Source organism: Thalassophryne amazonica, chromosome 1, assembly GCF_902500255.1.
Source record: "Thalassophryne amazonica chromosome 1, fThaAma1.1, whole genome shotgun sequence".
NCBI classification, from domain to species: domain Eukaryota; kingdom Metazoa; phylum Chordata; class Actinopteri; order Batrachoidiformes; family Batrachoididae; genus Thalassophryne; species Thalassophryne amazonica.
The window spans coordinates 5,469,006-5,492,660 of record NC_047103.1 but is presented as its reverse complement, the minus strand read 5'-3'; the positions used below and the strand labels follow the sequence as shown (position 1 = coordinate 5,492,660).

The 23,655-nt window shown below is 42.6% G+C and overlaps 1 protein-coding gene across 1 annotated transcript in view; it reads right to left on the bottom strand.

Annotated features, from left to right (window-relative positions):
- Nucleotides 1–23,655, bottom strand: part of pld1b (phospholipase D1b) — a 132,605-nt gene that overhangs the window by 15,359 nt on the left and 93,591 nt on the right. Inside the window, 9 exon segments of the mRNA XM_034188094.1 lie at nt 191–317; nt 2,368–2,483; nt 2,577–2,705; nt 9,059–9,281; nt 9,466–9,651; nt 9,728–9,838; nt 9,924–10,005; nt 12,452–12,535; nt 21,218–21,367. Coding sequence (XP_034043985.1) covers nt 191–317; nt 2,368–2,483; nt 2,577–2,705; nt 9,059–9,281; nt 9,466–9,651; nt 9,728–9,838; nt 9,924–10,005; nt 12,452–12,535; nt 21,218–21,367 — 1,208 coding nt within the window.

Genomic DNA, 23,655 nt, shown 5'->3' with positions numbered 1-23,655 from the left:
TGAGCCGAACTCCCAACAGAGACGGAAACTTTCAGAGTAACAACAAAATACTCAATGTCAAAACTATTAAAACCCAGAAGCTGTAAAAATAAAACAAATCTAGGTTCTGCTTCCTCAAAGACCAAGCTGGCCTTTGTCTCATCATAGGTCTGAGGAACGACTTTGGCTAAAGGGACTGTGGTGCCAGTACTAGCCTTTACCACCTGTACTTTGGCGTTGATGGAGTTTGGGACTTGATATCGCAGCTCTCCTGCGGTGGTGTGAGATTTGGGCAGTAGGTACGGATACTTCAGAGATCGGTATTTGGGCTTCACCATCTGTGAGACAAAGTCACTAAGTAATGAAAAGTTACAAACAGATGCATTATGGGTAAGTCCCCGCCAAGCACAGACACCCCACTGCTGCCCAAAGTTCCAAAATTCCTGATGCATTGTGGGTCAACATTATTACACCACTGAACCGCCCCAGTGCAACAGTCTTCCCGCCAACAGTATATCTTCCACCCTAGGATTAGGATTTCTTTCCCCCACCCTGGACAACCTCCTCCCACCCCTGAAAGGCAACATTCCTACAGGGCAGAACTGATTAACCCAAACCTTGATAAGGCCCAATCAGGATAAGGCAACCTTTAAACTCTATATTTCATGGATGTTTTATGGTCCCAGATGAAGCACAGTTTGATTGACAGTTAACAATATTGGTATTCTTTCTGTACCTATCTACAACAGTAATATTTCCTATTCTGAAGTATCTTTAAATCTCCCTTCCAAATGTATGGACCTGATTGATAACCTGAAACATGACAGAACATCTGTCCATGATGGGGTGGGGGTTAAGATATTGTGACCTGGGGGGTTAATAGGGATGGAGATGTGTGTCGTGTGCAGATGAGTTAAGTTTATGTCAGTTTCTGTCCGTGTGTGCGTAAAGTCTGACGTTGCTAGGCAACAGCAGGCTTGGTGGGGGGGTAGATAGATAAGAAGGGGAGGGGGCGAATTCCTTCACAAGGGCCGTAGAATCCTTCTGTGGGGGGAGATCAGGGCATTTGACCTTCAGGGAGCCAATAAGGTTGCCATGTTGATGTTAGGTGGAGAGATACAGAATTCCATTTCCTGCACCTCTGACCATCTAGAGTCCAAATTTATGAAGAATATTCTCCGGTCCTCAGCAGCACATTCCTTTGTAATGCAGCGATTTGCTCCAAGATGGTATCCATTTTGCATTTGAGTTCAAGAGTTAATGCAGTCTGAGATTACAGAGACTCATTAATCATGACGGACAGATGAGATTCTGGTAGCAGCTGTCTTGCTAATATTCCTGTGGGTCAGGGCGGCGCACAAACCAATCAGCGGTAAGATATCCTAGGACAACCTCCCCCAGGGGGTAAGACATACTGTTACACTTAGTCCTGGATGGCAAAAATAACATCTAATATGTTGTCCGTCTGACATGTATTTGTCCATCTTTTGGGAATTTAACAGACCTCATGTTACACACCTCAGACTGAGGGCTTCCTGGGTAAATCCATCACCCACATCTCCATGTTGCTGTGGGCCAGAAATCAGTGTCCATCTGACTATTTTTTGTCCAAACGGCATCAAATAAGATACAGTCCTGTCCGGTGCAGATGTATTTGTCCATCTTGCTCATTTTTTTTAATTTAAATGTTCTTATGTTAAGTAACAGCACAGGCTGTGGTGTGCACATGTGCTACACAGAGATCGTGTCCGTTGTTGAACTTGTCCCAAAGAAAAAAAAAAACTCTTATGGACACATAAATAGACTGCATTGATATAGTGCTTTTCCATCTGCATCAAATGCTCAAAGTGCTTTACAATAATGCCTCACATGCACCCCGATGTCAGGGTGATGCCACAGAAGGCGCCCACTATACACGGAGCAACTAGGGCATTAAGGGACCTTGCCCAAGGGCCTTTAGTGATTTCCGGTCAGGCTGGGATTTGAACCGAGGATCCTCTGGTCTCATGCCCAATGCTTAACCACTAGACCATCACCTCCCCTACTTATATTCTGGAAAACACAGGAACATTACGGTTGTCTTTATTTGAAAATCTGCTCCCATTAAAATGTAAACCCAGCACATCCCTGTGGGGGGCGCACACAGCGCTTCTTCAATGATCCTCAAACACAGCGCCACGTTCGCCTGTTCCAACTCATGTTATCCATGATTTGGGACGTCATGGATGCAGAATCCCCGCCGGTTCTGTATGATCATCGACCTTGTCTAAAGTCTTGCTGAAACACAGACGATTCCAAAAAAATCTTGTGTGGTTTCATGTCATCGAGTGCAACGTTTGTCTCCTCCTACATCTTTAGAACATGACCAACCACAATGTGACCTCTGACCTTGGTGAAGTTCCACCTCTGGATGAAGTGTCTGGCACATCTCGAGCTGCTTTCCCGGAACCACTGAGGCATGTCGTGCCAAGGCATTCTGGGAGTCACATGGCGGTCTATGAAATCTGAAGCAGTAGACACACAGGCAGTGAGGCTGACCTTTGACCTCCAACATCATTGTTCTTTCAAAAAGGTCCAGTAGAAAAATTGATTCTTACCGTCAAAGGGTTTGTCCAGCTGAATCCAGTCTTTGTGCACAAAGTTGCAGTAATCTTTTCCGTGCCAAAAGCGTGTGTCTCCGGTCAAATTGCCGACGCCCGTGCTCACGCTGCGAATGGATTCTCGCTCTGAAACACATCAACGAAAAAGTTAAACTCTGTAAGATCTGTCTGAAATGCACAGGAGAAATGAAGCAAGCTTCAAAGTCAAATACCGTTTCAAATGTGAGTTTGAGCATTTTAAAATGACACCAGAATGAAGCTTTTGCTTCATGGTGTTAAAGACTTTAAACTTGTAGAACTTTTACTTCCAGAGATTCAGATTCAAAACAGTATTTTGAATTAAAATTCACCTCAAGTAAGTTTTGTATGAAATTCCACAGAGAAGTTCCAAAGATTGTTCATGAGTCCTCATGGCCACTAGAGGTCACTGTTGCTCAGATGTCAATAAAACGGTGTGTGTGTGTTTTACATGAATACTGATCAGAGTGAACGTTTGCATCTTTCAATCACACTTAGTCCTCTAATGTCAAAAGTCAAAGTCATCAAACAGTCACGTCAGCGTTTTGAAATCTGTGTCGTGTCAAACTGAGACGTTAAAACTTTACAACAGTAAAGTGGAATGACTAAAAGAGCAGCTGGAGGGTGACGAAAAGAAGAAGGCGGACTTTGTTTATATCGGTGGTGGTTTGCTTTAGGATAAAACACACACACACACACCTTTCTAATAAAAAAACTGTCAGTTTTATTGTCATTTATATGAACAGAAATCAGATATTAAACACACATCTGACTGACTAAAAACAGTGAAACAGTAAGACAGGAAATCGATCCATGTAAAGAGGCGAGTTCAGTGGAAACCCGTCAGTCCAGATCAGGATCTTTTCGTTTCATCCATATTTAACCTGATGATTGGACTTCTGTCTTTTTCCACTCATGTTTTTTTCTTTTTTAATTAAATTTCTTTTTAGTCAGACATGTGTGTTTGCAGTTTCTACACTCGGTGAAAACTGGATGTCGGGTTTCGCACCTGAGTGCAAAGTGAGTCAAGACACTGCAGCATCGAGTCCAATTCAATTCAATGAAGCCTTTATTGCCACTGTATAAAATGAAATTGCACGAGTGCCTTGGTGTGACAAAACAAGTGTAAAAATACTGCATAGAAATATTTAAATAAAAGTATGGAATAAAATCTGAGGACTGTATGTATGTGGGTAATATGCTACATTCATCATCAGAATGAGAATCAGAAGAAGTTTATTGCCATTGCCAGTGAACAGGATTCACAGACTAGGAATTTGCTTCGGTACAATGGTGCAACATTAAGAAGAGATAAAATGCTAGGATAAAATATAACATATGTGTCAAAATAAGATAAAATATAAGATAAAAAAAAGAAATATGAAATATGAAAGGCTGTGTGCAACAGAAAAACAGAAAAACAGTGCAGTGGGAGGAGTGCAATTAAAAACCAGAGTACATTGTCTAAAGTGACCTGTGATAAAATGATAAAGTGACAGAGTTAAGCTTAAGGTGACTGAGTTATGAGGTGTTCATGAGAACGGCAGAGGGGAAGAAACTGTTCTTATGGCGGGAGGTTCTGGTCCGGATGGCCCGTAGCCTCCTGCCCGAGGGGAGTGGTTTGAACAGACCGTGAGCAGGGTGAGAAGAGTCAGCTGTGATCTGACCTGCTCGGCCCAGAGTCCTGGAGACGTGCAGGTCGTGGAGAGATGGAAGGCTACAGCCGATCACCTTCTCAGCAGAGGCCACAATGCACTGCAGTCTGTGTCTGTCCCTGGCTGTGGCCCCGGCGTACCACACCGTGATGGAGGAGCAGAGGATGGACTTGATGATGGCCATGTAGAACTGCACCATCAGCTGGACAGGCAGCTTGGCCTTCTTCAGCTGCCACAGGAAGTACATCCTCTGCTGGGCCTTCTTGATGAGGGAGCTGATGGTTGACTCCCACTTGAGGTCCTGGGTGATGGTGGTGCCGAGGAAGCGGTGACAGACCACAGTGGTGATGGGGCTGTTGGTGAGGGCGAGGGAGGGCGGGGGAGCTGTGGCTTTCCTGAAGTCCACGATCATCTCCACTGTTTTCTGGGCGTTGAGCTCCAAGTTGTTGCTGCTGCACCAGGTCACCAGCCGGTCCACCTCCCTCCTGTAGGCAGACTCATCCCCATCCGAAATGAGTCCGATGAGGGTGGTGTCGTCCGCAAACTTGATGAGCTTTACAGAGTCGTGGCTGGAGGTGCAGCAGTTAGTGTAGAGGGAGAAGAGCAGAGGGGAAAGGACACAGCCCTGTGGAGATCCTGTGCTGAGAGCCCGAGTGTTCGAGACATTTTTTCCCAGCCTCACACGCTGACTCCGGTCCGTCAGGAAGTCTGTGATCCACCTGCAGGTGGAGTTGGGCACGTGGAGCAGAGAAAGCTTGTCCTGGAGCAAAGCTGGAAGGATGGTGTTGAATGCAGAGCTGAAGTCCACAAACAGGATCCTAGCGTAGGTTCCTGGGGAGTCCAGGTGCTGCAGGATGGAGTGCAGGGCCAGGTTTATGGCGTCATCTACAGACCTGTTGGCTCTGTAGACAAACTGCAGGGGGTCCAGGAGGGGGTCGGTGATGGACTTCAGGTGGGATAAAACCAGGCGTTCAAAGGTCTTCATGACTACAGACGTGAGAGCCACAGGCCTGTAGTCATTAAGTCCGGTGACGCGTGGTTTCTTGGGGACTGGAACTATGATTGAGGACTTGAAACAGACTGGAACATGGCATGACTCCAGGGAGGTGTTGAAGATCCCTGTGAAGACTGGGGCCAGCTCATCAGCACAGTGTCTCAGGGTGGCAGGAGAGACACAGTCTGGGCCCGGGGTCTTAAGTGGATTCAGCCTTTTGAAATGTCTCCTCACGTCCTCCTCTTGGACCGAGAGGGCAACAGGGGGAGTGGGGAGGGCAGCAGTGAGAGGGGGGAGGTCCAGAGTGTTTGAATATCCAGTTGTGTGGGGAGGTGTGAGTCCTTGTCTTCAAAGCGTGAATAGAAGACGTTCAGGTCATTGGCCAGCTTGAGGTCGTCAATAGAACGAGGTGCTTTGGGCTTGTAGTTGGTGATCTCTTTCAACCCCCTCCACACAGAGGCCGAGTCGTTGGCAGAGAACCTTTGCTGCAGACGTGAACTGTACATGGATTTAGCCTTTGCCACCTCCTTGCTAAATCTGTACTTTGCACCTCTATAGCTGTCTCTGTCTCCTTCTCTGAAAGCCACCTCTTTCTGCTGACGGAGCTGCTGGAGTTTAGGTGTGAACCAGGGCTTGTCATTGTTATATCTCACCCTGGTACGCTGTGGGATGATACTGTCTCTCACAGTGTCTGTGTAGTCATCTAGACTGTCTGTTGAAGCCTCAAACATATCCCAATCCGTGGTGGCCAAGCACGCGCGTAGCTCCTCTACAGCTTCATTGCTCCACACTTTAGACGTCCTCACAACAGATTTAGAGAGTTTAAGTCTCTGTCTGTACGTGGGGATCAAGTGGACCATCACGTGATCTGAGAGTCCCAAAGCTGCACGGGCCACCGCGCGGTAGGCGCCGCTCACTGTCCTGTAACAATGATCTAAGTGCTCCCTTCTCTGGTCGGGCATTTAACAAACTGTTTGTATTTTGGTAATTCCTGACAGATTCCCTTTGTTAAAATCACCGAGAATTATAACAAGAGAGTCCGGAAAGTCTCTCTCCACGCTCATAATCTGATCCGCGAGCGCGCACTCGGCCTTGTGCACGTACGCGCTCGGTGGAATATACACAGAGCAAAGTATGAAAGAGTTAAACTCACGTGGAGAGTAGAACGAGAGAGGGACAGCAGTGTTGGGAGATCACAGTCACATCGGAGCACCAGGCGTTGTTGATATAGAAGCAGAGTCCTCCACCTCTTGTTTTTCCACCAGAGAGTGCTCGGTCTCTGTCTGCGAGGAGGAGTCGGAATCCCTCTAGTTGGAGCGCGCAGTCCGGTGTCTGTGCATTTAACCACGTCTCCGTGAAGCACAGTACACAAGATGAGGAGAAATCTCTATTCTTCTTCATCAGCAGTGCCAGCTCATCCATCTTGTTGTGGAGTGAGCGGATGTTGGAGAGAAATATCCCAGGTAGGGGCGTGCGCGTGCCCCTTCGTCTAAGGCGCACGAGAGCTCTAGCTCGTTTTCCTCTCTGCCATCGTCTCACTTTTTTGGCCAAAAAGTGAACCAGTTCAGCTGCAGGCACTAAAAAAAAACTGGCGTAATGTCCGTGGGTGTTGATGATTTGATGTTTAGAAGCTCCTCGCGGGTGTAGGGACACGATGACACACAAGTCACGCACAAAAACAGACAAAACAGGGAGCACCAAAATACCAGGGCACCTTCACGTGGTGCCATCTTGGAAGGAAAAAAAAAAATATATTGGATATGCAGCACTGAGCAGTATTATTGCTTTGGGCAGGGGGAAATGTTTAGTCTATTTGATCACACTCTCAAATATTTTCAAATTGATCAAAGCCACGTGAGTTTAATTTTAATTTATGAAAATTAAAATGTAATCCAGCCTTGGGGGGAATTTCTTTTGTTGGTTGGATTTTGGAGTTTGGCTCCTTAGTGGTTGTTATGGTAACCTCAGGCGCACCTGACCTCTTTTGGATAATTGCAATCAGTTCACCTGGAGTGGGTGTGTGAGGTGGTGGATAAGAGGGACTCTGTAGTGTGAGGCAAGAAGAAGCACTCCATGCAGAGAGAAGGATTCGGCGGCGGGAGGTGTAAAGAGCAGCTAGTATAAGGAGTGACTGGACAATAGGAGTCGTATCGACATTGACGTCACGAGTTCCAGCTGAATGCTCGTACCGGAGAAAACACCACAACGCGGATTATATGTGGCGGCAGGGGAGAACCCTGCCGTGTCTGTAAGTACACTTTATGTGTTTGTGAAGTGGTGTTTCCAACAAAAAGTGGAGTTTCCTTGGGGGAGGACAGTGGTCGTGCGCTCGTTGGCCTGGGTGTGTGTGTGTGTTAGGTGCACGGGAGGAGAAGTGACGGAGAGGAACGCCAGGAGGAGAGACGAGTGACGCGGAGGCGTTGCATGCAGTAGCCGGGGAGGAACCCTGCTTCGCATGAAAGAGTACGTTGTGCCACGTTGGAGGAAAGGAGGACACGCCCCCTAAGCTGATAGTTGGGAAGACGTTTGCGGATTGGCGGACGCTTGGTTGGACCTGGACTGGCTGTTTCCGCCTATTGACTGCATGGTTTTGTGCTGGAGGTTTTGTATTTTAATTAGAGTTTGAGATTTTGTATTAATTTTTTTCTTTTTTTAGTGTTTAGAAGATAGTAATAAATTATTAATTTATGGTTTGCCTTGTTTGGTCACTTCAGCTCTTATCGGTAATAATCAGTTAAATTGGCCACTCGGTGTTTTAAATCTATTTGTCAAAAATCATAATATTTTACAAAAACCCTCATTACAAAAACACTGTTTAGTCACTATTATTGTGTGTCTGAGATTTGCAGATACCCCCACTAAGCTGATGAGCCATTAAAGAGTTTATAAAAAAATAAAAACATGAAGACTGGATCAAAGATTTTTTTTTTTCCTTCATGCAGGGCAGAGCCACTAAAGTTGTGAACATGTATAATGGAATTATTTTAATGTGCATTCTGCTGTATTCAAGTGCAATATCTAATGCCACGTTCACATGACGGCAGTCAGCGGCAGACGGAAAACGGGATGTTCTATTATTTTCAATGAGAGGTTGACAAATTCCGTCACCTCTGGCTGTGACCTCGGCAGCACAACACGACAGCACTTGCTATCAAAAGTTTAAAAAAAAGTTTTCCACTTTTGCTGCTTAAGATGGATTATTCAAGTGCAGAGAGTTGCCTGGTTTTAAACAGGTAAATGTGAATAATTTGTGATATTACAGAAAATAAGTCATTTATAACCTAATAAAAAGTTAACTTTTTAAGGTGTCATCGATACCAGGGTTTCCTGTTTTAATATAACACTATGTAAAATGCTAAAAGGCTGTTGAATCTTTCAAATAAGAAAATTACTGTCTGTGCCATTAGCACTGAAAAGTCATTAAAAAAATGATAAATTATGGAGCCTCACATCGTCACCTGCAGTCTGCTGCTGCAGACGACTGGAATTCTGCTATAAATGACTGCTGTGATGGTTTTTCTGATGCAGACATGTGAACGCACCATAAAAAAATAAGTATTAGATCTGAACTCTGTATTACAGATACTTGATATTAAATGACATGTACAGGTTTGGGGGGGGGGGTGGCAGCATGATCAGGACAGTCGAATACTGAATTCCAGCTCTGGTGCTTGGGGGGGTTCAGTTTCTAGAAAAGCAAAATTTTTTCAAAACCAAGAAAATGCATAAATAAATGTTGATACACCAAAGTGAACTTTGGAACATTTTCTGCTGTAATTTCCAGACCCAGTGGAAGAGTTTCAGCCACTCACTCTCTGCGCCCTCGTCCAGGTCGCTGTCGCTGTCCGGTTGGGCCAAGCCGTGTTTCTGCAGGTGCTTCTTGATGCTGAACCTGGTCCTCTTCAGCCTCCCCTGCCCCTTCAGCTTAGGCTGGTCCCCTGAGTCCGTCACCGTCGGGATGGCATTCCCATTGCTCTGGGAAGCCACGTGGCTGCCGCTGTCTGAGGCAGCCATGCGAGACAACGACGCTTCAGCCTTGTAAAATACACACAAAAAACACCAAGTAGTATTAGTCTGGATTAGCTCCACCCACTTCCATCTAACACCATCAGAACACTAAAATGTGTCCGACAGAGACAGACTGCTCCGTCCTCACCATGTTGGACACCAATTATGTGACAAGAACAAAAGTGGCGTTTTGGACGTGTGTGTGGGAGACCTGGTCTAAAATTATAGTGCGCATCACACTCCCCACGTCCGTCAGACGATGCTCTTCGTCATCCCAGCGGCCGTATGCGAGGTCGATCCCGCCCACAAAGGCCACCGATTGGTCAATTACGATAATCTTCTCATGATGCGCCCACAGGTAGACGGCGGATGAGACGTGGTTCGGGTGACGCATCACCTGATGAGTAAGAGGCGCGTTAAACCAAGACAGGAAGTGCACGTGATGACTGTGTCAGAACCTAACGTGCACACACTTTGATGTTGGGGTGAAGGTGCAGCAGCGTTCTCTTGCTATAGCCCGAATTGATGCCCAGCGCCAACTCCACCTCCTTATACAGCATCACAAAGATCTTCACTCCTTGTTGCTGTGGAAACAGACATTTGCGTTTGAACCCATGCACTCGTATCATCGGCGATTCCACTAAACACAAACAAGGACGACCTGCTTACCGCTTTACGCCTCAGCGTGCAGTCCAGACGCCAGCGGTTGCCCTCGACGACCGGCCTCTTCAGGAAGATCTCCGGACTCAACCTGTTGAGGACGAATGGCGAGACGTCAAACACACTAAAGGACACAAAGACCACAGACACCCAACCCTGCTGGTCAGGTCCCCTCTTCTTCAGACAGGCTCCGCAAGAACGGACACGCTGCGCTTTTTTGTAGAGGTTGACCAATTATTGTTGTTTATTTTTTTTAAACAACTTTTCAGAGCAAATTATCAGCGCTGACAATCGGTCAACTCCGGGTCGATTATCAGTTGACTCCAGGTTGACTATCGGCGGCGATGATCGGTCGACTCCTACTTTTCTGTCTTTTTTAACAACTTTTCAGAACAAGTTTCAAGTTCTGTTCATGTACTTTGTTAAAAAAGAAAAGGATGAGAAACTGTTGACTGCAGCATCTCGTGGCTGCCAGATCTTTTCTAGACTTTGACCTCTGACATCACATGATGATGTTAAGCTATTTGTGAGCTGTGGGAGAGCAAAAAAAAAAAAAAAAAATCTAATTGTTCTCATTCTAATTGTTCATTTATCTTGTATTTATTTTATTCTTTGTACATTTTTTTGTTTTATATTTGAACACAACAGAAATAAGAGTTTAATCACGTTATTGTGTTATCTGTGTATATTTAATGTATGTCCTTTGGTATGTGCAAAGAATTATACTAAATAAATTCAGTCAATCAATCTGTAAAGAAATAATGTATCACAATAATATTTCTTAATCAGGTAACATGAATCTGCTAACCAGTTAACTTTACTTAAATATCTGACACTCAGGGATACACTTTAAGTTTAATAATTCATGACAGCGACAGCAGGAACGGCGAGACGTTAGGACAGCATCACTGTGTCTCCAGCGGTCCGTGTCCGGCCCATTTCATGTGAGTGCATGAATAAAATTTACTTCATAATGTTCAGAAATGTTTAAGTCAATTATGAAATTCGAAAGCGGGTCCAAGAATAATTAACATCCTTTTCCCTCGTTGATACAAACTCACCAATTCCTGATTTTGTTTCACAATTTCAATTTATTTTCATTTATATAGCGCCAAATCACAACAGAGTTGCCTAAAGGTGCTTCACACAAGTAAGGTCTAACCTTACCAACCCCCAGAGCAGCAGTGGTAAGGAAAAACTCCCTCTGAGGAAGAAACCTTAAGCAGACCAGACTCAAAAGGGGTGACCCTCTGCTTGGGCCATGCTACAGACATAAATTACAGAACAATTCACAAAACGAAGGGTTAGGGTTACAGGAAATGCTGTTGGTGCACAGGACAGGAGGGTCTCCAGCACAAATACCACACCCATCTCTGGATGGAGCTGCACCTTAGAGAGAAAAAACAGAATCAGTCATCAGAAAGACAAAAAATACTGTATAATTTGTCAGCAATAAACAACAAGAAAAACAGGAAATACTAAGGTGATCGCTGGCCACTAGCCCTAAACTTCACTAAAAGACCCAGAATTTAGATAAAGTTGAGGCCATGGCACGCTCCATTTACTAATAAAATTAATTAAAAGATAAAAAGCATAGTAACATACTATACCAGTATGCTAGCCATACGAAAGGGAAAATAAGTGCGTCTTAAGTCTGGACTTGAAAGTCTCCACAGAATCTGACTGTTTTATTGATGCAGGGAGATCATTCCACAGAACAGGGGCACGATAAGAGAAAGCTCTGTGACCCACAGACTTCTTATTCACCCTAGGGACACTAAGGAGTCCTGCACCCTGAGAACACAAAGCCTGGGCCGGTACGTAAGGTTTAATTAGGTCAACTAGGTAGGGAGGTGCCAGTCCATGAATAATTTTATAGGTTAGTAGCAGAACCTTAAAATCTGATCTCACAGGGACAGGAAGCCAGTGAAGAGACGCCAAAATGGGTGTAATGTGGTCAAGCTCTGTGACCCACAGACAAATCACAATAAAACCGCAGTTTCGAGCTTTTACTCTGAAGTTGTTGATGAGCAAAATGATCGAAATGTAAAATATTTCCCGAATGAGGCCAACTTGAATTTTTATTTATTTCAGAATGTCACCTGGGACATGCATGAACTAGATTTTATGATGTGTGTGTGTGTGTGTGTGTCGAAGCACCATAACAGAGAAATGTTTATGGAGGTGTGGATTCATAAGACAGCTTAGCAAAAGCTAACAGGACTACATGCCGTTTTGTGAAATGATGAATTTTAATTGATTTATTTATTTGGTCCAGTGAGCTGGTCTCTCTGTGTTTTATATGAAGCACAGACCATCTGGTCTGTTACTTTTGCAGTAATGAATTTAACAAACCAACAGAATAATACAGACAAATTTCACTCATCCATAATGTTGATATCTGAAGAGGAGTTCAGGTGCTGCAGGAGTCTGCAGCTTTCAGACTGTAACTGATCCGTTTGGTTGGAGAACCTCCTGTAGGGACGGCCGACACGTGCACTCAGACACACAGTCCACCTGTCTGAGGAGACGCTCACCACCAGTCTGTGATGAAGATTTCCTCTCTGGCTTCTTCAAGAGCGTCAGCGACATCCTCCATGTACGTTTTCCCGTTTACGTACCTGGTAGCAACAAACGTACATCATGTTATTTAACTTTTCACTGTGAGGAAACCTGTAGACACAAGGTGGTTTTAGACCACAAGAAGTAGATCCTGACCTGGTTTTAAGGTACTAATACAGGCTGTGGGATTCAGGTTCCATTAGAGACTGAATTCTTATCAAATAAAAATGTATTTTCTCTCAAATTATCACTTTTATCAATGAGTGGGTACGTCACATATGAGCATAGAAAACACACAACAACAGTCTCAGTTTCAGCATTACTGACCTCACTGCCTGTCACAAACTATATATTTGGGTTTGCAGTACATCCAGAAAGTATTCACCACACTTCACTTTTTCCACATTTTGTTATGTTAAAGCCTTACTCAAAAATAGACTTAATTAATTTCCCCCCCTCAAATTTCTACTTACAACACCCCATAATGACAACATGAAAGCATGTCTTTTTTTTTTGGAAGATTTATTAAAAATACGGAATGAGAATAAACAAGACCAAGACGAAGGTAATGAAGATTGGGAAAGGTGAATATGAGCAATTGCAGATCAACATCGATGGCCAGGTACTAGAACAAGTCCAACAATTCAAATATCTTGGAAGCCTGCTCACAGATGATGGACGTAGCGACAAAGAAAAGAACATGTTCAACAAACATCAAGCGCTACTCACTGGAAAGACCAACCAAAACCTGAAGAAGAGACTAATCAAGACTTTAGTTTGGAGTGTACTCCTTTATGGCTCAGAAACCTGGACATTGAAGAAAGAGGACATGAAGAGACTAGAGAGCTGCGAGATGTGGTTTTGGAGGAGGATGGAAAAGATCAGCTGGAGAGAGCACGTGAGAAATGAATAAGTACTGCGGAGTGTTGGAGAAAAGAGAAGCCTAAAAGTTACAATCTGGAAGAGAAAAGCACAATAGATTGGCCACATCATGAGATCAGAAGGAATGTTAAGAACAGTGCTGGAGGGGAGAGAGGGAGAGGAAGGAAGAGGCTGGCAATGCTAGACAACATACAAGACGGATGTGGCTATCACATCATAAAGGAGATGGCGATGGATCGAGAGAGATGGTGTGCGGTTGTGCATGCTGGACCTGCCCAAGAGCAGACCACCTAAGAAAGAGAAATTAAAAATAAAAAGCTAAGAAGACACCTATCCATAAGCATTCACAGCCTTTGCTCAATACTTTGTTGATGCACCTTTGGCAGCAGTTCCAGCCTCAAGTCTTCTTGAATATGATGCCACAAGCTTGGTGCACCTATCTTTGGGCAGTTTGGTCCATTCCTCTTTGCAGCACCTCTCAAGCTCCATCAGATTGGATGGCGAGCGTCGGTGCACAGACATTTTCAGATCTCTCCAGAGATGTTCAGTCACATTCAGGTCTGGGCTCTGGCTGGAGCACTCAAGGAGCAGGTTTTCATCCAGGATGTCTCTGTACAGCAGGGGTGGGCAACGTGTTCCTGAAAGACCCAAGAGAGTGCAGGTTTTCTTTGCAGTCACTGACTCCACCAGGTGATTTCACTGATTAACTGATTCCATCTGCTCAAAGTGATAATCAGTGAAATCACCTGGTGGAGCCAGTTGCTACAAAGAAAACCTGCACCCTCTTCGGTCTTTTGGGAACAAGTTGCCCGTACATGATGCTGCCACCTCCATGCTTCACTGTAGGGATGGTGCCTGTTTTCTTCCAAACATGACGCTAAAGAGTTCAATCTTTGTCTCATCAGACCAGAGAATTTTGTTTCTCCTGGTCTGAGAGTCCTTCAGGTGCCTTTTGTCAAACTCCAGGTGGGCTGCCATGTGCCTTTTACTAGGGAGTATCTTCCATCCGGCCACTCTACCATACAGGCCTGATTGGTGGATTGCTGCAGAGATGGTTGTCCTTTCTGGGAGCTTCTCTCTCCACAGAGGAATGCTGGAGCTCTGACAGAGTGACCATCAGGTTCTTGGTCACCTCCCTGATTAAGGTCCTTCTCCCTGATCTCTCAGTTTAGACAGGCGGCCAGCTCTAGGAAGAGTCCTGGTGGACTGAACGTTTTCCATTTACAGATGATGGAGGCCACTGTGCTCATTGGGACCTTCAAAGCAGCAGAAATGTTTCTGTTCCCTTCCCCAAATTTGTGCCTCCAGACAATCCTGTCTTAGAGGTCTACAGACAATTCCTTTGACTTCATGCTTAGTTTGTGCTCTGACTGTCAACTGTGGGACCTTATACATAGACAGGTGTGTGTCTTTCCAAATCAAGTCCATTCAACTGAATTTACCCCAGGTGGACTCCAATTAAACTGTAGAAACATCTCAAGGATGATCAGTGGAAACAGGAGGCACCTGAGCTCAGTTTTGAACTTCATGGCAAAGACTGTGAATACTTATGTAGATGTGATTTCATCCAATAATTTATACATTGTTGTTGTTTTTGTTGATGGAAAAATGTAGCTACTACAAATATATAAACAAATGAATAAAATGGTTTGTTTGCAGCTCTTAAGTGGCGTCACTCAACCAGGAAAACAAAAGCTGCACAGATTTGTTCCATCAACATGACTCATAAAACATAAGTGTGAATTTTTTTTCTCTGATGCACCAAATGTGAACAACAGCTGTAAAACCAGCTTGAGTAACAGTTTACAGGCAGAGAAAAACAAAAAAACAAAACAAAAAACCACACCTTTCATTCCAGGTTCTTCCACGTGTGGATGTTTTTCATTTTTCAGAAAGTAACTGAAGGAACTAAAAAGTAGATGATCAGCAGTGCTGAATCAGGAGTTTATAATGCTCACAGTGGTCAGAGGAAAACACACACACACACACACACACACACACACTATAATGTTGCCCAGCAGGGGGCCACGTGACGAGCAGGTATCACTTTCTCTTTGTGTCGGGTTTCTGCAGCGTCACCAAACACACTGGCCCTCGTGTGGACTTTACGCGCCGCGCAGGACATCTGACGGTGGTTTAAAAGGTAACAGAAGGAACAAACCAAACGTGTCACATGGTATTAAAGACTCAGCTGACTGATGCTGCTCCGCCTACAGAACGCATGAAAACAACGTCCACATGGGCAGCAGCTCCTTCCAGCTTTTAGGTCTCTGACAGCTTCAAAAAAAAGAAAGAATTCAAGTTTCTCCATGTTAAAATTTCAAAAACTACAGACTGACTGAGAAACTGAACACCATAGATTGTGTGTGTACAGGGGCGTAGGTTTGCATATGGACCATAGGGACAAGTCACAACCAATATTTTGGGATGGCAAAATAGTCCCTACCAATATTTCGAATTTTTTTTTATATAACAAAATCATTCACTATTTTTTTGCGAACTCGAGACTATAATTTTAGTCGTCACGTTTTGTGTTTTCGACGTGCCAGAGTGACAGAGTTACCCATGTTGCAATTTCATTAGCTCACGTTCTTCTCACATGGACGTAAACAAAGCGCATCTCGTGGCAGGCAGTGCTTCATTTGTAAAGTGGGAGGTCCCGGAGCGCAGAGGATGGGTGGCTCCGGTGCAGTGTTGCCAGATGTACGATAATTATCGTATTTGTACGATAGTTGTGCCCTCTGTACGATCAATAAATGTACGATCAATAATGGGAAAAATCCAATATGTACGATAATTTCAGTTGGCTGCCCAAACACGCATCTCTCTCTGACACCCAAGAATCATTTTGCAGGTGTTGCACTCAGGCGGCATCAAATGCTGGCTTTGGGCGACCGGGACAGTCATTTGAAAGCCCGCCCCCTCTCCATACAAAGTAATGAGTTCCATCCAATCTGTACCGTGACAGGAAGATTCCCCAAACATCTTTTTTTTTTTCTAAACTTTATTTCAACAAATGCAATAACAAACGAACAAAACACAAGAGCAAAGAGATATACAAGAAGAATAAAAAAAGTTAAAGTTCCTTATGGAGGTGTCAACATTTTTTTCTGTGTTCAACAAAATCTGCACAAGTGGCATCAGATGACGACAGCGACCTCGAGGTTGAATTCGACTCTTTCTAGTCTGGTAATTAACACGTTTGTGTTCCTTCACAGAAAAAAAAAAATCTTTCTAGTCTGGTAGTGCATTTGCTTGTGCATTTGCGTTCTTTTTGTGCCATAGTTTCCCCATTACTATAATTACTGTTTAAAAATGTGACATAAAATTCTTTGTAAATTAAAAAAAAAACGCTAAAATAGCTACGTTGTATGCGTTTTGTTTGTGTACGATCATTTCTCCCAAAATACGATCATTTTGAGGTTTTGGTACGATAGTTTCATATTTCATATCTGGCAACACTGCTCCGGTGCAGAAAAACAAGAAGGGCGGGGCTTGCGAACAATGCTGTGCGCCACACTTACAATAAACTGCACACGCACACAAACACGCACACACACCTTCACAAATGACACTAACATCCTGCCTTTTCCTCAAAAATTACTACATTTATGTTTGCTGTCTGTACTTTTCTGTCACTTTTGCGCTCTTTTTGGCTTGCTGTCAGTGTTGAAATTTTTCAGCGTGAGGGCTTACATGAGAACTTACGGTAATGAGAATCAGCGGCGCACTAGTGTGAAACTTCCGTGTTTTTCCTCTGCGTTATGACATCACAGGCTTACGTTTACCGTAATACACCATATATATCATTGTAAAGCCCTTTTTTTTGTTGGCAAATTAGGTTGCCAGATACCTACAACTGCATTATTGATGAAGAGAATAGATTATACATCTTGGTTGCAAAAACTTTTTTTTTTTGTTAGCTCCACAAGTATTTTTTTTGTTGTCTTGTGTTGTCAGGTGTAGGCCTATAGAATAGATTCGTGATTTTGGGTTTGTTATTTAAGCTATTTCTTTGTCTGCCTACACACTTAATAATGTAAATAAAGTGTTAAATTATTCAGCATTATGTCGTCATATGTTATGTATTATGCTGTACTTGTGCGTCTAATGGTATGAGTGGGTTAGGGGGTGGTGGTGGTGGGCAGGGGGGTGGTATTGTCCCTACCAAAGCTGAGACCAAACCTACGCCCTTGTGTGTGTGTGTTCGATCACCAGTCTGACAGAGAACAAAACAGAGCCACCACACTTATGATGCATTCAGTTATTATGGTTTTGATATTTGTTTCATGTCAAATATTTGTTTTCAATATTAGCTTAAAGGACACAATTTCAATATTTTTTTTTAATGTGGAGAAGCTTGATGTTTTATATGTAATTTGACATGAAAAAATGTTGGAAATTTTAATATAAAGAAGCTTGAATTCTTTCTACAAAATCTGAGATTCAAAAATTTGTTTTGAAATGTTTGAAACTGATAAGCTTGAATTGAAAAATGTTGCATTTAGACTTATCTGCAGTGAGTGCACACGTTGTATTAAACGGTATGTGTAAAAGTAAAACTGTCTTCTGTCTGTGTTGTGTGATAAGCAGAAGGACAGTGTGCATCATGGCACACAACATAAAGATATGAAGTTATTAGTAGTATTATTATTATTATACAAGTATATTATTAGCAGTATTATAAGAAGTTAGCAAAGTAGCGAATGAGCCATGAGACATACTGCTGCAACAAAACCGTGCTCAGACACGGGACCTAAAGGAGGCAGGGCGTAATTCAAGGCCAGTGATTGTTAACAAAACGCTGCTTGTTTCCTGCACTGTAACACGGTGTTGGGTTTCACACATATTCCTGGGTGTGACAAACCAAACCACTTTAGATCAGAGCCCTCTGTGTGGCTGTGAACCAGCGCACCTGTGAAATCTGAGACTGTGATTTCTCACTTTTCTGGTTTCACTCCTTCCTCTCCCGTCATATTTTAATAGTGTTTGCAGTGCACCTGATTTCGATCTTGGATCAAATACGTTTGGCAAAAGAGTCCACAAATATGACCAACTTCACAACACAGAATCAGAAATAGACACTCAAATGACCCGCAATTTTGGGGGAAATTGTACATATTGTAAAGTTGGCGTGGAGGTTGATGATTGTTTTATTTGTGAGTTTTACTGTAGTTTTCTTCACAACTTATCTACAAAACACAAATACCTAACAAATAAAATATGTGTGATCAAAACCCCAGTTTCAGGAGACCATTTTTTTTGAAAATTTCAAATGAGAAGATTTGACTTTGTACAGTTAATTATTATAAATAACATGGTTTTGAACACCAGTCTCAGATAAATGACCTTTAAACCCTCTGAATGTTTCAATTATGGGTTTAACACACTTGTTTATTTCTCCAAACCAACAGCAAATTATCTTTAATCTGACTATATTTAATTTGCTTTTTTCCATCAACAGAAATGGCTTTAAAACTTCTGCTTTTTCTGCAACTGGATTTAAAGACCTCTGATCCAGTTCCTGGCAGCCTTAAACTGGATTAACTGGATTTAAAATGACAGTAGTTTGTATTACTGTCGAGTTTAGATTTTTGGATTCCGGCTTTTGTTTGGCCAAAACAAATACTCTGAAAAGTCTTTTCTTTTTTTAGTAACAACATGATTAATGACTATAAAAAATGAGATTAATTAGTAACAGAGGAAACAGACAGGCGCAGGAAAAGTAAACATCACAGGGAATTATGGGTAATAAGTGTCACAGAAACTGCGAGCATGTTGACTTGACTCCTCCCATATTTCATCATCATGTCAAAATAAAACTGAAATCTTTTACTCCAATTTATTTATTTATTTTTAATTCTGGCTTTTTGAAGTTCCGCTTAAAAAAAAAAGCCACAGTTTTGACACTCATGCCTGTAATGCAAAACATGCACTACATAAAAACATATTTTCCTTTATGTGCCTGAACACAGCAAATATGTACAGACATCAATAAAAAAAAAAAAACACAACTAAAACACCTAGACATGATGTGTCGTGTTACATTTAATTAGCTTATAATGCACCAAATCACAGCAGAAGCTGTCTCAAGGCTCCTTACATAAAACAAGTCAACATAAAATTGAATAAATAATTAAAAATGAATAAAAATTTCAAATACATAAATAAAAACAGAAGTAAAAGAATAAAACAAATAAAAATAAAAACTATCCATAAGAAAGAGAATAAAAATAGGTTTTGAGTCTTGACTTAAAAATGTCCACGGACTCAGACTGCCTCACGGTCGCAGGAAGACTTTTCCACAGGGTGGGTGCACGATACAAAAGGCTCTTTGACCTGCTGACTTCTCTCTCTCACAGAGACAGGGAGCAAGTGCAAAGATGCCAAAATGGGTGTGATATGTTCAGACCTTCTGTTACGTGTCAGAAGTCTGGCGGCAGCGTTCTGAACCAGCTGAAGACCCCTAATGCTGGACTGTGGTAACCCTGAAAATATAACATTACAATAATCTAGTCTACAAGAAACAAAAGCATGAATCAGGGTCTCAGCATCAGCCATGGACAGGATGGGGCGGATCCTCGCTATATTTCTCAGATGGAAAAAAGCAGTCCTAGTAACATCCCTGATGTGGAGGTCAAAAGACAACGTGGGATCAAAAATTACCACAAGGTTCCTCATTTTGTCCGTATGATGTATGACACAGGAACCCAGGCTGAGTGCCAGCTGGTCAAACTGATGCCGATGTCTCGCTGGACGAAGAACCATCATTTCAGTCTTATCAAAGTTTAAAAGTAGGAAGTTACTAGACATCCAACTTCTCACTGATAGAAGACAGTCCTCCAGGGATTTTATGGGAGTGAGATTTCCTGCAGTTATCGGCATGTACAACTGAGTATCATCAGCATAACAATGAAAGGCAATCCCAAAATTCCGCAGTATACGCCCAAGGGGTGCCACATACAGGGAGAAAAGCAAGGGGCCTAAAACAGATCCCTGTGGAACCCCAAATCTCAGGTCAGCAAGGTCAGAGGTAGTGCCATTATACAAGACATATTGAGAACGACTGGACAGATATGACGTCAACCAGGCAAGGGCACTTCCAGTAATCCCCAAAAAATTCTCCAACCTATCGAGCAAAATATGATGATCCACGGTATCAAACGCAGCACTAAGATCTAACAACACCAATACCGTAGTGGTGTCTAAATCCACTGCTCGCAGAAGATCATTCACAACTTTAGTGAGCGCTGTCTCTGTGGAGTGTTATTTCCTAAAAGCAGACTGCAGCGGCTCAAAAAGATCATTCTCAGTAAGGTGGTCTATGAGCTGCCGTGAAACCACCTTTTCTAAAATTTTGGAACAGAATGATAGATTTGATATCGGCCTGTAATTTTTCAATACACTAGGGTCAAGATTAGATTTCTTAAGTAATAGTTTAATCACTGCTGATTTAAAACTTTTAGGAAAAGATCCAGAGGTTAATGACAGATTAATAATTTCCAGCACAGTCGGCCCAAGAATGGGCCACAGGTCCTTAAACAATTTTGTTGGTATGGGATCAAATAAACAGGTCGTGCTTTTTGTAGACGTCACAAGTTTCGTCAGCACACCCAATGAAATACTATTAAATTCTGTCAATCTAGGTAACACCTCAATGGTAGCGCCCACCTCCATAGCAGGTTTTAATGGCTGGACCGAGGCGTGCTGAGATATGCTCAGCCTAATATCTTCTATTTTCTTCTCAAAATAATCCAAGAAATCCTGTGCTGAAAAGGGAGAACGATTAACAGATGGCTGCCCGTGAATAAGAAATGCGACCATGTCATTATTGTGGAAAGGTTGGTTGCTATGGTTACCATTTTGCGAGAATGTTCTCTTCCTGCCTGGCGAAAGAGCCAAAGCGGTGGTCAGTGAGAAAGGCGGAGCCATGTTTCTGGATGAAGCCTTCGATGGACTGACCCCACCAGCGGGCGTGTCTGAAGCTGTTGCACTTCAGGACCAGAGACCTGAACACAAACAACAACAAAGTGGGTTTGCATAAAAATAAAACTGGGCTCCAGGAAACAATCGATTCATAATCACATGAACTGCATGAGGGGGCTGATACGTGCATACTCTGCACGCTCTACACATAGACAAGTAAATATACGTGTCTGTAATAAGAAAATCTGAATGAGAAGGACATGCAGAGTCTTAGAATGACAGAAATTAATAAATCATGCTCTCAAACTTAAAGACCACAATCTTAAATAAAAGGATTGAACAACTGTCATAAATCACAGTACTTCACTTGCTTGCACTTTGCGGGACAGCCAGAGCAGCAATGAAAAGGACAGCTAGGCTAAGGTAAGGCTAATTGTTATAAAATGTTCAATTACATTTAATAAAAAAAAACATTTACACATTTAGCACCAAACAGAGGTTTTCATTTGTTTAGCGGCAATAAGCGGTTTACTTTGAGCTCTTTGTGTCACACACAAAAATAATTAACCCGCTGGATTCTGCTTGTTAAATACGTATTTGATCCCTTGTCAGTTTTGCAAGTTTTCCCACCTACAAAGAATGTAGAGGTCTGTAATTTTTATCGTAGGTACACTTCAACTGTGAGACAGAATCTAAAAAAAAAAGAAAGAAAAAAAAATCCAGAAAATCACATTGTATGATTTTTAAATAATTAATTTGCATTTTATTGCATAAAATAAGCATTTGACCCCCTCCCAACCAGCAAGAACTCTGGCTCACATAGACCTGTTAATTTTTCTTTAAGAAGCCCTCTTATTCTGCACTCTTTACCTGTATTAATTGCACCTGTTTGAACTTGTTACCTGTATACAAGACACCTGTTCACACAGTCAATCACACTCCAACCTGTCCACCATAGCCAAGACCAAAGAGCTGTCTAAGGACACCAGGGACAAAACTGTAGACCTGCACAAGGATGGACTACAGGACAACAGGCAAGCAGCTTGGTACAACCCCTGGCAAAAATGATGGAATCACCGGCCTCGGAGGATGTTCATTCAGTTGTTTAATTTTGTAGAAAAAAGCAGATCACAGACATGACACAAAACTAAAGTCATTTCAAATGGCAACTTTCTGGCTTTAAGAAACACTGTAAGAAATCAGGAAAAAAAAAAAAAATTGTGGCAGTCAGTAACGGTTACTTTTTTAGACCAAGCAGAGGAAAAAAATATGGAATCACTCAATTCTGAGGAAAAAATTATGTAATCATGAAAAACAAAAGAACGCTCCAACACATCACTAGTATTTTGTTGCACTACCTCTGGCTTTTATAACAGCTTGCAGTCTCTGAGGCATGGACTTAATGAGTGATAAACAGTACTCTTCATCAATCTGGCTCCAACTTTCTCTGATTGCTGTTGCCAGATCAGCTTTGCAGGTTGGAGCCTTGTCATGGACCATTTTCTTCAACTTTCACCAAAGATTTTCAATTGGATTAAGATCCAGACTATTTGCAGGCCATGACATTGACCCTATGTGTCTTTTTGCAAGGAATGTTTTCACAGCTTTTGCTCTATGGCAAGATGCATTATCTTGAAAAATGATTTCATCATCCCCAAACATCCTTTCAACTGATGGGATAAGAAAAGTGTCCAAAATATCAACGTAAACTTGTGCATTTATTGATGATGTAATGACAGCCATCTCCCCAGTGCCTTTACCTGACATGCAGCCCCATATCATCAATGATTGTGGAAATTTACATGTTCTCTTCAGGCAGTCATCTTTATAAATCTCATTGGAACAGCACCAAACAAAGGTTCCAGCATCATCACCTTGCCCAATGCAGATTTGAGATTCATCACTGAATATGACTTTCATCCAGTCATCCACAGTCCACGATTGCTTTTCCTTAGCCCATTGTAACCTTGTTTTTTTCTGTTTAGGTGTTAATGATGGCTTTCGTTTAGCTTTTCTGTATGTAAAGCCCATTTCCATTAGGCGGTTTCTTACAGTTCGGTCACAGACGTTGACTCCAGTTTCCTCCCATTTGTTTTGTTGTGCATTTTCGATTTTTGAGACATATTGCTTTAAGTTTTCTGTCTTGACGCTTTGATGTCTTTCTTGGTCTACCAGTATGTTTGCCTTTAACAACCTTCCCATGTTAATTGTATTTGGTCGAGTTTAGACACAGCTGACTGAACAACCAACATCTTTTGCAACATTGCGTGATGATTTACCCTCTTTTAAGAGTTTGATCATCCTCTCCTTTGTTTCAATTGACATCTCTCGTGTTGGAGCCATGATTCATGTCAGTCCACTTGGTGCAACA